Genomic DNA, 15,962 nt, shown 5'->3' on the forward strand with positions numbered 1-15,962 from the left:
GCAGAGAATTGCACAAAAGTCTCATCACTGAGGGCCCTAGGTCCCCAGACTTGAGTCTCCCAGTATTTTAACCCAGGCTAGGGCCACTTCCCTGTCCTCCCCCTTAGTATGTCCTTTCAGGGCAATGATGATGAGTCATTAATAATGGAATTTTAATGGCAAAGCACAGCAGGGCCCCATCTGTGGAAGAAGCCCATCCCCTGGGGCCATGTGGAGCCTGCAGAGACTGAACAGCCAAGGATTTTTGGTCCCTTGACAACACCTCTCTCATGACTCTTCCATCCTCCCTTTCCACCAGGAGAGCTTAAAAATATCCTACCTCCATGGCTGGTACCCCAAATTGAATCAGTACTTAACTTATAATGACTGGAAGGGAGGGTGGCATCTGATCATCAGCACAGGACACCCACTGTCCCGGTGCTGTGTGAACTGCCCCTCCTTCCCCGGAAGGAATCAGGAACCCAGAATGACAACAGGAAGGGAAGAGGCTGAAGAGCTGGGCTCTGCAGGAGGGCAGGAAATGACAGTCTCCAGAAGGTGCCACTGGAGGGTTGATGGGCAGTCTGCATGGAGCCGGGGCTCTGTGCTCAGCTCAGGCTGAGAAAGGGTTAACCAAGTTCTTCACTGCAGGACTTCTTGGAACCTTAAAGATGCTGATGTGCACTGTGAATCTATAAAAAAGGGATGTCTGGTACAGCATTTCCCAAACTTATTTGACCACAGAAACCTTTTTTTTTTTTTGCAGAGAGAATAGTGCATTGCACAATGTAAAAACCTGAGCTTTAACCAATGTGTATATGGAGCCCATAACAGCAAGGGGCCTTGTGCTAAGTGCTGAGGATCCCAGATTACAAAGACAACAAGGTCCTAGATCCCAAGGAGCCATTTGTGGGAGGCAACTGCATAAGGGTTGGAAGGAGGTGGGGGTGGGGCGGGGGTGGTGGTGGCCAGTGTGCAGAGGCAGCCCTGGAAAGGGAACAGCAGTCAGGGGGAGGTGCTGGAGCTGGAGGAAGCCAGTAGTGAGAGGAAATGCTAGAAGAGTATGGTAGGACCCACTAGAGGTTGGCAGGGTTGGGCGGTGGGGGAGAGATAGGAAGCAGAGGGGGAAACATGGACAACCCTCTCCCGCCCAATTCCTCCCACCTCTCAAATAGCGGAGCTGGGTGGTCTTTCCCATTTGAACAGTTACTAGAGGGTTTGGTCCTCAGTCCTTCCCCCACCCCCACCCCCACCCCCACCACATCTATGCTATTGAACTTGGGCTAACATCCAGAAGCCAGGGAACAGCTATGCACAAATTCAGTAATTGGAGTCATTAGCGTTGACTCAGAAATCATTTTTTCCTAAGTCTCTCTCTTGGAGAAGCTTTTAAGACCCTTCAAATTGGTTAATGGAGAGTTTAGAAATGAGGCTGAAGCCTCAGCTTTCAACTCCCCCTGCCGAACCCCCAGGTCTCCCCAACATACTCAAGGGCAAGAGTGATGAGATAATCCAATATCTATTTTATTAAACTCTCATCCATTTCTGGCATACCTTTCACAAACAAGGATCTCTAAATCTACACTTCCCTGCTGCAGACCTCCAGGCGCTCAGTCTCCACTTCCTCCCTCACATTGGCCAGATGACAAGAACACTTTCACGTAAATCTACAGTGTGAAAGGCACAAAAGAGCCCTGGGCTAGGAGTCAGGGGGCCTGGGTCTTCTCCTGGCCTACTGACTCATAAAGCTGTATAACCATGGGCACCACTCCGCCTCCCTGGCCTTCAGTGAGGACCAAGGTCCTTTCTGCCACAAAATGCCCCACATAGGCTCAGTAGGGTAGAAGGGCAGACACCAGTGCCTTTGGTTTACAACTGAGAAAACAATGTAGTGGGTCAGGTCACTGCTTCAAGCGGACATGGCCTGGCCCTGGGTCTTCACACACTTTCTTCTTTACTGTGCTGGGGCAGGTACTTAAGGTTCTTTGGGAAGTTGAGAACAACTGGCCTCTGCTCTGGGGCTCAAGTTGTGGTATCTCTCTGAACCTACAGGCTCCCTTCTTTAGGGCTGAAGTGGGAGGATCTGAAAAAGTCAAGCAGATACGGTAAGCATGTAGGCAAGAAACTCGTTCCTTCCAAATCAAAGGTGAAATGGGAGATGATCATGAATTCACAGGGGATGAATAAAAGCGAATGTTGGGGCTCATCTTGAGAATGGCCTGATTAAGTGTTCTCTGAGTTTTAGCCATTCATGGAACCACCCTCGTGGTTTTTGCCACCTCTCCGGATCTGTGTTCCCCTTTATCCAATTTCACAATGTTTTTCTTTAAATGGATTATTTTTAATAACTGTGAAACCGTGATGTGCTAGCCACATTTTTACATTATTAATTATCCATTTATTAAATATCCAACTAGTAAGATAGAAAATATTGAGTACCTAAAATCCTCTCATGAACCACCAGAGGCACATACATCAGATGTTGGCAAAAACTGATATAGTCGGAGCCTGAGGAAACTGAGGCATGGGAGGAAATAGGTAAGGGTTTTACTCAAGGTCATAGGCTAAGGTGAGGTCCAGGGTCTCTGGACCCTTCAGGAGAGTTTTTCACAGGTCACTGAATGAATCCCTTTTGTGCACAGAACCAGAAATCACTGTGGATGTTTCCACTTCTCATCTGGGAGGCTACCAATTGGGGGAAAGGTCAAAGTCATTCATGGGCCATGTACTTGAAATTGCTTGAGACCCTCAGCTCCCACTGGCATGTCCACCTTTGGAAAAGGACACTGACACCATTTTTTCTTACCAGCCAACCTCTCTGCCCTGCCCCCCAACACCAGTAAGAGGCACCAGTGACTAGGTCTTATCTCACCTTAGCCAAAACCCAGTCTGACGAGACTCCTTTCCAAGGGATAGCTGAACGGGGGAAGAGTAATGTTGGGGGCTCCAGGGCTGGCTCTGAGACGCCCACTCCTACAGAGGAGGCCAAGGTTCCCTGTGCTCGAGGCATGTGGGAGGTGGGAGGCCCCTGCCAGCAGAGTGTTGAAGCTGTGGAGGGAGGGACTGGAGAAGGACTTCAATCCTTTAACTGCCAGGTCGCTGGTCCCCAGGGCTGTGAGGAGAAATGAGAGCAGCTCTTACTCATACTGTGGGTTCCTACTTCAGAGCAAGGACTTCTTCAAAGACTTAGTGGGCTCTAGTGTTGTTAACCCAGGCCAGCCCGAGTGACTCATGAGTGAACAGGACTTTCAGAGGACTTGAAGGGTAATTCAGGGCAATAAGGCAGTATCTTGGGAGACCGTCTCTCCTGAAAAATTATCAGATTAGCTCCCACTTATTCAATATCTGCTCTGTGCTAGGTTGTGCTGAACCCTCTAGAGTCATCCCATTTAATCCTTACAACCCAGTGATGGAGGTACCAGCAGTACCCTCACTTGCAGAAGTGAAGAACCTAAGGCTCAAAGACACCAAGTCCAAGTTCAGTGACAGAGCAGCAGTTAAAACTCAGGCGTGTCTGACTCAAAAAGCTATACTCTTAACCCGTTACTGGGGCAGGAAACAGCAAGCGGACCAAGCCACCCCCTTCTCTGTCACAGGATAATTAGCTCATGGGAAAGAACCTGCTGGCTTCGACACGCACCTTTACCTGCCGCCTCCATGGAAAAGAGGGTCTGCAACCTCTCCTGGGCAGGTTCATTGCCCAGAGCCGCGGACTGCTGGTAACATCTTACAGCCTCTCCCAGGCTCCTCCGCACACCAAGGCCCTTCTCAAAGCAAATTCCCAAGTGGTACCTGCTCTGTGAGTCCTAAAGGGAAGATGGACAGACACACAGATGTGTACACCTGCATGAGTGAAGAACTGAAATGCAAAGGCAGGAGGAAGGTGGAGGCAGTCAGACAAGCCGGGGCTTCATCTGTGCAGGTTCAAGGCCCAGTCCTGGCCCTCTCTGGACCAAGGGATCGCCAAGTACAAAAAGCCAGAGGCCTGGAGTGTGCCCAACACAGAGGAGTTGGGGATCCTTCTGTCCAGGGAGATTGGAGCCAGAGCAGCATGGCTGCTTCTCTGGCCGAGGCTGGTGCAGAAGGCGGGCAGACATGAGGGCCATGGGGAGCAGCCAGCCCAAGTACAGGGAACCCGGGAGTCAGGCTCCTACTTCAGCTGAAAGAGCCAGGAGTGAGAGGGGAGGCTAAGTTTCCCAAAAGCCCTGCATGTCTTCTGAACCTCTACTGAGGCCCCGCAAAACATATGGTCCAGAGAATGTTCCCCGTTTGAAAGATTAAAAGGTTCTGAATCCTCTCTCCCCTGACAATTAGGAGCAGAGCACAACCTATAGAGGCAGACTGCCTGGGTTCCAATCCCAGCTCCACCAATTACAGTGGAGGAACCTTAGGCAAGTACTCCACACTTCTGTGCCTCAGTCTCCTCATCTATAAAGTGTGAAATCGTAACAGTACCTACCTTACTGCATTGTTACAAGGATAACATACATTAATACATGAATAATGCTTAAATTACTGTTATTATTATTTTCATACCTTTATTTGCCCCCATCATTAATCTCGCCCTCTGTGGTGGAATATTATCGTTATATTCAATATATCGTTATATTCAAGCCCCCAACTTAAAAAAAAAAAAACAAAATACTCTGGATTCCCAACCACGGTCCCATTTCTCTTCTACCTTCTAGTGTCACATTTCTGGACTGAGTTTCTGTAACATGCGCATCAAAGTCTACGTCATAAATATGGTGGGCTCACAGCCAGCACTGGACACTCTTAAGTCCAAAACTCCCACCATGCCACACTGCTCAACACAAACCTACAGAGACCCAGTTCCTGCTGGAGTGGGTGAGTGTGAGGACTGTGCCCAGCACACTTTGTGCACATCTCCTAGCATGCTGGGTGACTAAAGCAGGCCAAGGGGCCCCTAGGCTTGTCCAGCTCATGAAGAATATGAGGCACCCTCAGCCCGAGAAGGTCCTGGGGCTCTATCAAGGAAGGCAGGCACAGAGGCAGTACTGGTGAGTGACATTGCCCCCCTTTCGACGGCAACGACAGATAACACCAAGTAAAAATAAAGTATTCTGATGCCCAAGAGTTTGATGAAGCTATCATTGTGCTGGCCCAAAAACACAGAGGAGCCCCTCTGCAGGGCAATTCTCATCCAAGGCCATGGCTCGAGTTAATCCAGTACTCCTAGTCCTCCAAGAAGCCACACCTGGAGAAAAATCCTGGTCAAGTACACTTGAGGAGTACAGCAAACCAGAGATGCCCTTTGGGTGATCAGCACAGAGAGAAAGCTCTGAGATCTCCTGCATTGAAGACAGTTGGTTGGCTCAGTATTTCCAAACCCCTCGGACCATGTTTTCCCTGGGATTACTTACAAACACTGCCTGGAACAAATACTCCAGAGGATATTCTCTGGGTCCTACAGGCTGGGCGGCAATACCCCCATACATGTGCCGCCACCCCCAAACTGCTCCATGTCTTCTGACTTCCCTGAACCGCACAGCTCATGAGGACGCACCTTCCTTGTGCACCACTTACCAAGTGCTCGCTCACACAACTGTTACCTTAGGTACACTGGGTCCTCACAACAACAACAACAACAACAACAACCACCACCTTGCAAAGCAGCAGACAGTTGAGGCAGTCTGAGACAAGGGAAACAAGAAGTCACCAGCCTAGTTGTGTGCTGATAAATGTAATCACGGGCTGTCCAGCCAGTCCAACCAGCAGTCCAACCAGCCCTGCTTTGTAGTCCTGAGTCCCTTCTGTATGGCACACACTCCTCCCACAGCTGATTTTAAGGCCCCCCCAGCACCTCTTGCAGACTGGTGTAAGCCAGCTCCTGTGTGCCACCAGCCTGCCCAGGGGTCACACAGTTAAATCAGTGACAGTTAAGAGTTGAAGCCAGCCCAACCCATGTGTCCCTATCAACCATATCCTGTGCATCCTGGAGCTCGGTACCAGTTCCCAAATCCCCTCCTTCCTCAAACTTGATCCCCCAACATGGTGGGACGCTGGAGATGTCCTACCCCATTGTTGGCTGCAAGCCAAAAGTATTTCACAGCGCTCTGCTCATCCAGGTGTGGCTCCTTGGTGAAAAGCACCCCGAGGAAAGCTTGAGCCTATGGCCAGGGAGGAAGGAGAAATGTTATCTTGGTCCCTTCCTGGCCCCACGTGCTCCAGAAGACACCCCGCCTGGGCACTCACCTCTCTCAAGCCCGAATCAGCAGCCTGCTTCAACATGGACACTGCCCTCTGACGCTTAGGTGCCCCCTCGGAGGCTGGGCCTTGCAGCAGACACCTGGCGTAGCGGTACTGAGCCAGCCTGTGGCCCTGACTGGCAGCCAGCTGGTAGGAAAGGACTGCCTGGGACAAAGGGAGAGACCCCCCTCCCTAAGTTAGCAGGTACCCCTGCAAGCCAGCTTTCCCTTCGAATGAAATTTGTAAAAATTATTTTAATTAAATAGAACCTAATCCATACAAATGAGTCAGGAAATACAGATAAGCCCAAATTTCAAAATACAGATAAACTGAAAATAGAAACATGAAATCCCAAGAGATTCTGCCTTCTAAAGATCATTCTCGGCTCACCTTTTAGTTCACAGCTTTGCAAATTTCTTCCCCCACACACACGTGTTTATACCTACACGCATACACATTCACACACACAGATGTATATAAATGTATGTGTGTATAACAGGGAAAAATAAACAGAGAGACAGAGAACAACATTCACAATGTTGTAACCTATTTTTTCAATACAATACACAGAGAATGTCTTTCCCTGCCAGTTAATATAGACCTAGCCCATTATTTGTAAGACCCACATAGATATTATAAACCAATGCACTATGGAAGGAACTTCAAATTGCTTCCCTCTTCTTTTGCCATCATACACAATTCTAAGAAATTCCCTCTCGTATAGAACATCTTTGTCTACTTTCCTACTTGTTTAGAATGAATTAATTCATTCCCCAAGGTAAGGTTCTAGGTCCCGACGATACAGCTGCAAAGACCAACAAGGTCCCTGACTCCTTTTGAGTCTAAATTCCTAGAAGTTAGGAGCTTCTTCTTCTTCTCTTGTGGCTGAGAAACAGAAGCTGAACTCTCCCCAAGCCCTGCCCACTACTCATTTCTGGAGGTCACCTCTCGACAGTGCAACATGGTGGACAGGCCTAGGACAGAGAGAAGGTCTGGTACCTTGCCCAGGTCCTTGGGGGTGCCTCTGCCATGCTCGTGACACAAGCCCACGTTGTATTGTGCTTTGCTGTAGCCGTAGTCTGCTGCTTTCTGGAAGTAAGAAAAGGCTGCCACGTAGTCCCCATTCCTCATGTTCTCTGTGCCTGTGAGAAAGCGGAAATACAGCTTTCTCTATGAACGTCCCCACATCCTTGGCCAACTCATAAGCTGCTTCCTTGCTTTTTGGTGCTAGACACTTTGCATGTTTCCATCCTCCAAATGTTCCACTGGTTTGCCAAAGACCTCAGTGGCTTCTGTCCTCCTATATAGCATCCTCCTCTTGGTGACAGCATCCCAATCTCCCTTTGGGAGGAGACCCTCCCCCTTCCCCCACTCCCCATGCTACTAATCGATGTACTGTGCTCTTTCCCACCAATAAGTCCCTCACTCAGGAATTGGAATCTTAACCTGGTTGAGGCATGAGAGAAACAGTTTTGTAGGTTTATTCTAAAAGCAGCACTCTGAAGACACTGTCCCTAAGTCACTGCCCCCCTCGTTCTTGTTCTTTCTGACACATGGCAAATCAACAGATCCCAACGGATTCCTTCTGTGCTTAAGCTAGCCAGAGGGGGTTTGAGCTGCTTTTAACCAACTAAATGTAACTGATAACAGCTGATACTGTTAATCCTGCTTTAGGAGGAACTCATCAGAGAGAATATAAGAACTACAAGACAGATGAACTCAGGGATATCGGACAACCAAGCCCATGTGTTTTGTTTCATCCAAAGAAACAAAGAAACAAATGAAAAACAGAGACAGGGCTGGGTGCAGTCAAGTTCCTGAGTTCCCATTCAAACCTTTTCCTGAGCTGTCTCTCCTGCCTGGGGTATCTCTCTGCCTCCACCACCAGGCCTTCCCATCCTGTATCTCTGGAACCTTCAGACCACACTCAGGCTTTAAACACTCTTTTGGCATTTACTTAATATACAAGCCTTTTTCTCTGAACTAGACTGTTTCCAGAGTACAAGCCCTGTCTCCTCAATTAGACTGCAAAATCCTGGAGGCAGAAGCAGAAAAAGAATGTAGAAGAAATAACTTTGCATTGGGTGAAAGCTCTATACAAATGCAAAATATGATTAGGGCTTATGCTCCCTTTGTGTTCTGCCACACTGCTTAGCATTGCTGAATAAATGAATATATGAATGAAGGAATGGGCAAGAAAATTCTCAGAAGAGACTGTCTGCCCATCAAAATCACAAAAAGCTAATGAGGTAGAAGCCAGGTTCCATTCAGCCCACAGTGAATTAGTCACCTCCCTGCTCCCTGAAAATTCGCTGTCCAGGATTCACAGAGCCCTCTATCCTTGAGAAGACTAGAGAGGGCGAAGGATACCTCCCTGAGCCCATTCCCCCCACCCCACTGGCTCCCTGATCCATCTCTCTTCTCTTTCTCTTCTGCCCCTAACCAAAACCAAGCCACCATGAGGCTTTGTTATGCTATCAGCAACAGCTCCAACCTAGCCTCCTGCTTCCTCTGACATCTCTGCACTCCACGACTGCCCATATAATAACCAGAGAAATCTGAAAAAGTAATTCAGATCATGTGATGGTCCCTCCTTCTGCTCCAGGGTAAAACCTCCATTGGTTTATCTTGCTTCAAAAAACCACACTCCTCTGTGGCTCGGAAGGCCTTGCCTGATCTGGCCCCTCCTTGCTTCTTGACTTCATCTTTTTCTAAACTCCTGGTGCTCTCTAAGTCCCAGCCACACTCACCTTTCTTTTGTTCCTTTAACAAAACTCAATCCTGTCTCAGGACCTTTGTACTTGCTATTCCCTCCGTTTGGATAGCTCTTTCTCTGGATGGAAACAAGACTAGCTTGTGTTGTCAGTCAGGCCTTAGCACAAAGTTCTTCCCATCAGTGAGGACTTCCCCAAGTCACTGACACACTCCCCTATTTACCTTTCTCTATAACATTTACCACCACTGGAAATTCTCTTGTTTGCCAACTTATTCCCCCCCACCACCACCTTGATTCACATGTCAGATCCATCAGAGTAAGGACTCTGTCTTATGAATCACTGTATCCCTAAAACCTAAAATAGGGCCTAGCAAAAGGTGAAATTTGTACTGAATGAATCCCAGCTTCTCACCCGTCTGCCAATTATCTGAGTCGCCACATTAAAACGCCTGAAACTTAAGCCAAGTCACCATGGAGAACAGGATAGACATTGGAAGGGCACCTGGAGTCTCCAGATGTGGGTAAAGTGCTCCTGTCTGTGTACTTGAGGGCCTGCTCCAGACCTCAGGAGCTTGTTCTTGCCTAGATGTGTTAGAAGATGCAAGGTATCCTCCAAGATTTCTCTTCTCCTTCTTACATGGTAACAGAATTTTCAGGTAAGCACCTGGTCATTCAGTTACAGACTACATTTCCCAGTCTCCTCTGCAAGTAGGCATGGCCATAAGCCTATACTCTGGACAATGATTTATACAACTTGCAGGTTGCAAAGGGTGATCCTTTAGCTTTCCCACCTTTCCCCTTCCAGAAAAAAGCCAGAACAGCCAAACTGGCCTTGAGATGGAAGCCAGTTTTAAGAATGGCAGAATCAAGAGGATGGGTCCCTGACTTGACTGTGCCACCATGCCAGATTTGGTCTACCTACCTGGGCGAAAATAAACTCTCTCTTGTTTGAAGCACTCCCTACTGTAACTCTGTTTGACCAGCCCCAAAGCCTTTCCATTTTCCCATCCACCCACCTTGAAGCAAGGTCCACCCAATTACCCAGAAAGTTGAAAGCAATGGAAATGGTGAGCTGGAAGAGCTGCTGAATGGACGTCACAGCCTCCTCAAGGGAAAGAGTTTTTGACTTCTCTTGTTCCTGGGGAAGAAATAAAGACTCACCGTGGGACAGTTCGTTGGAATTGCCACCCGCCCCGGAGGAATGTTACGAGGATCTGGAGGCCAAATCTGAACAATACCTGCGTTTCTCCAGTGGACTGAAGCTGGGCTGGCTCTGCCCTGGGTTGAAAGTTACCACTGGTGGACAGGAAGCTGAGATCACTGGGATCTGCAAGGAAAATGGGTGGCACCCAGTCAGGGCAAAGCAGAATGTGTGGTTTCTCCTTTTCTCTCCCTGTGCCAGTCTCCCCAACCCCTCCAGCCAGCGCCACTACCAGGTAACAGATTCATTCCGAAGTGCCCCAGAAAGCAGGTGCCCTACACGAACGACAATCCCCTCATCCGGCATACGCACCAACAATGGTCTATCTGCCCTATTCCCCCACACACCCCCACCTTTGGCTGATTATAGGAGGTGTAAACATACCTTCCTCACAAGGGCCCTGAGGACCAGATACCCTCAAGGAGCTGTGTGAAGAGAGGTTCTCGGGCTGAGTGGAGCGTTCTTCCTGGCCCAGCCTGGGTTCCCTGGGACCAGTATGCCTGGGAGCTGGGACATCAGGGCTGGGGAGGATGTGTCTCCGAAGTGCTGGAAAGGCCCAATAAGAGCAGTCCCTTTAGGAGGGGATCAGCTTGGTCTGCCTAAGCTAGCCTAAGGGTTCCCCGAGGTCTGGGGGAAGAACATGGAATCTCCTGTCATCTCCTTCACACACCCTGACCTCCCTCCTCCATTTCGTTTGCTGGTTTCTATCTGTAGGGGTCCAGAGGAGTCACCATTTATGCTGATCACCTGCTCTGGGTATAAATCATTCCTCTGCCTAGAGTTTTCCAGTAGCATGGAGGCATCTACCTTAGTCACTATTGTAGCCCCAGCACCTAGCACTTTGATGATAATATGGATCATGATTGTAATCATAAGAACAAGAACTTAAACTAAAACTTTCTGGGTACTTACTATGTGCAAAACACTGTTCTAATTCTTTGATATGTATTAACTCATTTACTTCTCCCAAGAAACCTATGAGGTATATTTTTATTATTATCCCATCTTTATAGATGACAAAACTGAGGCACAAGGAAGTTAAAAGTGACTTGTTCAGGGGCATAAGACTAGTATGCGACAGCTCTGGGGCTTGAACCCTGGCACTAACACCAGGGTCTTAACCACTTGGGTTGTACTGCCTGGGTACCATACTACATGACAGCTATTCAATGAAGATTCACTTATTCATGAATGACTAACCAGAGAATGACCCAACTGGCTCAGGGGTAAGCAGGAAGCCACACCCAGGATCTGAAGTAGCCTGGATCTCTGTAGGGCTCCCTCCATGGAAGGTGAGGGGAGGACATGGGAGGACACTGACGAGCAGGTGTGGCCCACACCCTGGGTGGATAGAACTTCCTCACATTCCCTTTCCTCTGACTTCAGATAGGAAAGGCAAGGAGCTGCTGATGGCTCTTTTCCTGAGGTGTGTCCAGAGACACTTCCTGGCCCAGAGAAACTCCCAGCCTAGCCCTGCTGTCCCTGGGACTGAGAACTCACAGGAGCACGGATGCCACAAGGGAGATGAGAGGAAAAGGTCCAGGGGACTGCGCCAAGAGCAGCACCCTGCTTGCCGAGGTCCTGCCGGCAGGGACGACTGGAAGTGGATCTGCCTTGCCAGCTGCAGGGCCAGCACAGCCAGAGTGCCCTGGAAAAGACAGCACATCAGGGACCCAGCTCTGCACCAGTCACCTCCTTCAGTCTCACCCTTCAGCTCAAACATCACTTCCTCGAGAAGTCTTTCCAGACTCCCGGCTGAGGCCAACTAATCTCCCAGTGCCCAAACTTCCCCTATAGAGCCCTGGTTACACTGGGGCTTCAACAATCACCTCGATAATTATTTACCTAAGCTCTGTCTCTCCTGTTAGTATCTAAGCCCCATGAGGGCAGGAATCGTGTGTGTTTTGCTCACCGATGTATCCCCAGAGCCTAAGAGAGTACTAAGATATAGTACTAATAAATATGTGGCTCAGTTGGTTAAGCAGCTGCCTTCGGTTCAGGTCATGATCCCAGTGTCCTGGGATAGAGTCCCACATCGGGCTCCTTGCTCGGCCGGGAGCCTGCTTCTCCCTCTGCCTCTGCTGCCACTCTGTCTGCCTGTGCTCGTTTGCGTGCGCTCTCTCTCTCCCTCTCTCTCTCTCTCTGGCAAATAAAAAAATAAAATCTTTAAAATATATATATATATATACACATGTATTTATCAAATGCATGATAAGTTAATGAATAAATAAAGCCTAAGCAGGCAAAAGTATAATGTGGTAAGCTGGGGCTTGGCCGCAATTATAGTGACAGGTCAGAGTTCCCCATCAGGTTCACTCTCCTTCTGTAGCCTGGGGCACAAGTCTTCCCTTCCCTCTGCCCAAGCCACCCCAACAGAGACGCAGTCACAGGTACAGGCCTGCTGAAAGTGTCTCGGTGTCTCTTCTCTGTCAGGTCTGTGGAAGACCTAAGTTAGCTCCTAGCCCAGTGACTGCTTGGTTTTCCCCTTCCCTTCCCTTCCTGTGAACACCCAAATAGTTATTTATTACAACAGGCACTGAGTACACTGGCTGAGGTAAGTTATAGTCTCTGTCCTCATAGAGTTTACATTTTCACTGAGAGAGAAAGACAGATTTTGAGTACACAAAAATATAAACACAATAACTACAAGTTATGCTAAATGCCAACAAAACAAATCAGGAGTTTTCACAGAGCATAAGAGGGAGGTCTGAGAAAATACGGCATCAAAGAAAGCCTCTCTTGGAGGCGTGATGTGTGAACTGAGACCAGAAGGAAGAGAAGGTGCCAGTATGTAATAACAAGGACATGTATCCATGGCAGTGGGGACAGCTTGTACTCAGGCCCTTTCACATGGTCAACAGTGACAGAGCTGAGGGACAGCATCAGGACCCCTGGAATCCAGACACAGTTTCCAAAGGGACTCACTGTGGAATTGCTCTAGGGCTCAGGTCTTCAACAAATTGGGAAAATGCTCTGCTCTCCAGGGTATGCTATGCCCCTAGTCCACAGCTCCACAGAGAGAAGTGGCCTTGCCAAAGAGGCATTCCAGGCTCCATTCTGCTGATAAAACCAATTTACAATGAGACACCTGAGGCTCAGGTAAGTCAAGTTACTTGCCCAAAGTATACAGCATGAAAGTGATAGGGATAAGATGTGACAGACACGAAAGTGATGTGTGCAGAACCTGGATGGCAAACATTCTGCCTTGTTGGACCGTGTGTTCGCTACTGAGCACCTGACTTTATAGGTCAGAGTCAACTGACCTATGGGAGAGTCAACAAATATTTTCTTTTTTTTTTTTAAAGATTTTATTTATTTATTTGGCAGAGAGAGACACAGCGAGAGAGGGAACACAAGCAGGGGGAGTGGAAGAGGGAGAAGCATGCTTCCCCATGGAGCAGGGAGCCCAATGCAGGGCTTGATGTGGGGCTCGATCCAGGACCCGATCCCAGGACCCGGAGATCATGACCTGAGCCGAAGGCAGACGCTTAACAACTGAGCCACCCAGGCACCCCAACAAATATTTTCTGAGCAATTATCATATACGAAGATCTGTACTAGCATTTCCCTGTCCCTTTCTGTGCACAAATACTTCTTTATTACAACAGGTGCTGCATACACTGGCAAAGACAAGTTATAGTCTCTGTCCGGAGTTTACATCTTCATTAAGGGAGAAAGACAAAATTAAAGTACACATAGAAATAAACAATAAGTTGTAAAGCCTTGGAGCTAAGATCATGAGCTCCAGAATAAATATGGTTTCTTTATTTCATAGCTGTATGACCTTAAGCGTGTTACCTAAAGTTTCAGAGCCCGAGTTCCCTTATCTATAAAACGAAGATTATATTTCCTTGCAAGATTTTTGTAAGGATTAAAAATGATAATGCATATATAATATTTCATTAATACATAAAATGTCAGCTATTTAGTATTATTCATTGTAAGCTTCATCAAGGTAAGAATCATATCTACCTTGCTCTCCATTGCATCACTAGTGCCTAACAAAAATGCTCAGAGGTGTTAAACAAATTTTTACTGAATGAAAGGAGGAAGAGGGCAGGGAGAAGGGGAGCAGCAATACCTCATACCAAATATGCTCCAATGCCATGAGTTACTCAAATTTTGAGTGTGGGAACATTGATGCCCTAGCTCTTGTTTCTAGGCTATATTTCCATGCAGGATCATTCTCATCCACACAGAAGGGCAAGGACAGGACTGGGGAAGCCTTACCCATGATACAGCATCCCACAAGGTGTTTGGGGAAACACGGGAAGACATCCACTGGAAGGCATCCTTCCACCCATGGGACCTTGGGCCCCTATTTGTGCCTGGGCCTGGGCCATGGGGGCCTGACCTAGACGAGGCAAGAAAGACTATCAAGTTCTAGCCCAAGTGGGAGGAGAAGGAGGCCAGAGGAAGAGATGGGTGACAGAATGGGAGTATCTCACCTGTCAAAGCTGGGCACAGGGACCAGCAGGTTGGAGGAGGCAGCCTGCGGCCCAGCTGGGTTAGTGGACTTGGGGGTCACCCCCCGGAGGCCAGGTCCCAGCAGACGGGGAAGAGCTGTGTAGAACAACAAAAATCAGTCACCTTGACATGAACAGAACTCGGGCAGTGGAGGCCCCACCCATCTTTCCTCTGTCCGCTTGACAGAGCCACACCCCAGGAACCCAGGAATCACTGGCGGGCTGCCTCTACTGTTCTTAGACAAGGACATATGGGGACTCTTGCTTAGTGCAGTTTCTAAGGTGCCATCCAAAACCAATAAACCAGGATCATTCAGGGCATATTTTGAAAATGCTCCCCAGGTGACTCTGAAATCCTCCCAGGGCTGACGATCACTGTCATAATAAAATTACCGGGCAGTTACACACAACCTCGCTCAGTGTTTGAAGGCTCCGTCTCTAAATCCCGCCTCTTTTCATTGGCTCCGCCTACTCCACGGGCCGTACTGGTCTTTCGGATTCCAAGCCCCGGCTATTTGACTCCTCCCCTTCCAATAGCCCCACCCATTTCCGTGGCTCTACTCTCCACCCTCTTCCCATGAGCCCCACCCACACCTCGAATTCCGCAGCCCTGACAGGCGGGTGTAGCCCCGCCTATTTAGACTCCGCCTTCCCTCAACTTCAACCCCGCCTGCTAAGGCTTCGGTTCAGTCTTCATGGCGGGTCCTCCTTCTCCAGTTCAGGATCTCAGCTGCCTCACGACCCGCGGCTCCGACGCCTCTTACCGCGGCCCAGGAGTCCCGGTAGGCGCCACATGCCGTCGCCAACAGCATAGAGAACTCGCAGTCCCAAGACCGAGGGCCGGCCACGGGGCGGCAGCTAGAGGGACCGCTGTGGCGTCCTCCGAATGGCCGAGTCCCGAGGAAGCACTCAGTCAGCCAATTAGAAAGGGGCACAGCCGGAAGGCCGGGCGCTGCGCGAAAGGAAGTGGGGCGTGTGTGGGCGTCTTCAGGGCTGGCGAGGAGGTGAACTGCAGCAAGGACGTGGATGTGGGCCCGACCTCCCCCTGGAAGAGGCGTCGCTCGCCGCCCGCCCGAGAGCCGGGAGAGCGCGCAGCCGCGGGGCTTCGCAGGTGGAGGAGCCGAACCACGTCAGAAACGGGACTGTGGAGAGGCGGGGCTGGGGGTCTCTGTTGCGCAGGTCGGTCGCGCCTGTGCCGGACAACTTTGTAGACACCAGCCCCTCACTGGACGAGTAATTAGGGCCAGTGTCTGAAGGAGAGGAGCTCAAGGGTCCAACGAGAGAAGCTCGTACTCCGAGCTCTCCCGTCCAAGACCCGCTGCTAGACATGCGGCCCGGACCAAAGGGGTAGGCGATTGAAAAAAGGCAGCGTTCTGATTCCGGGGTTCCA

General features: G+C 49.3%; 1 protein-coding gene across 6 annotated transcripts; it reads right to left on the reverse strand.

Annotated features, from left to right (window-relative positions):
- Positions 1–656: 656 nt before the first annotated feature.
- Positions 657–15,484, reverse strand: DELE1 (DAP3 binding cell death enhancer 1). Of its 6 annotated transcripts, none has more exons than XM_044225617.1 (13): positions 15,337–15,484; positions 14,555–14,669; positions 14,337–14,460; positions 11,607–11,754; positions 10,491–10,652; positions 10,144–10,232; positions 9,947–10,043; positions 7,189–7,331; positions 6,196–6,354; positions 6,018–6,110; positions 3,620–3,785; positions 2,852–3,091; positions 657–671 (listed from the first exon to the last, which is right to left on the reverse strand). In XM_044225617.1, the coding sequence occupies exons 1-12, from the start codon at positions 15,365–15,367 to the stop codon at positions 2,853–2,855; spliced, it is 1,566 nt and encodes a 521-aa protein (XP_044081552.1). In that variant the 5' UTR covers positions 15,368–15,484; the 3' UTR covers positions 657–671; position 2,852. The 6 variants fall into 6 exon arrangements, with proteins under 6 accessions (XP_044081552.1, XP_044081543.1, XP_044081558.1 ...); XM_044225608.1 differs by lacking the exon at positions 657–671 and adding an exon at positions 1,483–2,062; XM_044225623.1 differs by lacking the exon at positions 657–671 and having other exon boundaries at positions 1,483–3,091; positions 3,626–3,785.
- Between the last annotated feature and the right edge of the window lie 478 nt (positions 15,485–15,962).

Source organism: Neovison vison, chromosome 1 (assembly GCF_020171115.1).
Source record: "Neovison vison isolate M4711 chromosome 1, ASM_NN_V1, whole genome shotgun sequence".
Classification (NCBI taxonomy): Eukaryota; Metazoa; Chordata; class Mammalia; order Carnivora; family Mustelidae; genus Neogale; species Neogale vison.

Excerpts from the sequence above, each read along its gene's own strand:
- DELE1 (XM_044225617.1), bottom strand. The coding sequence starts at position 15,367 with ATGTGGCGCCTACCGGGACTCCTGGGCCGCG. Across the intron at positions 11,755-14,336 it reads TGTGGGATGCTGTATCATGG|GGCACTCTGGCTGTGCTGGC; the intron begins GTAAGGCTTCCC and ends TGTCTTTTCCAG. Across the intron at positions 10,044-10,143 it reads AGTCCACTGGAGAAACGCAG|GAACAAGAGAAGTCAAAAAC; the intron begins GTATTGTTCAGA and ends TTTCTTCCCCAG.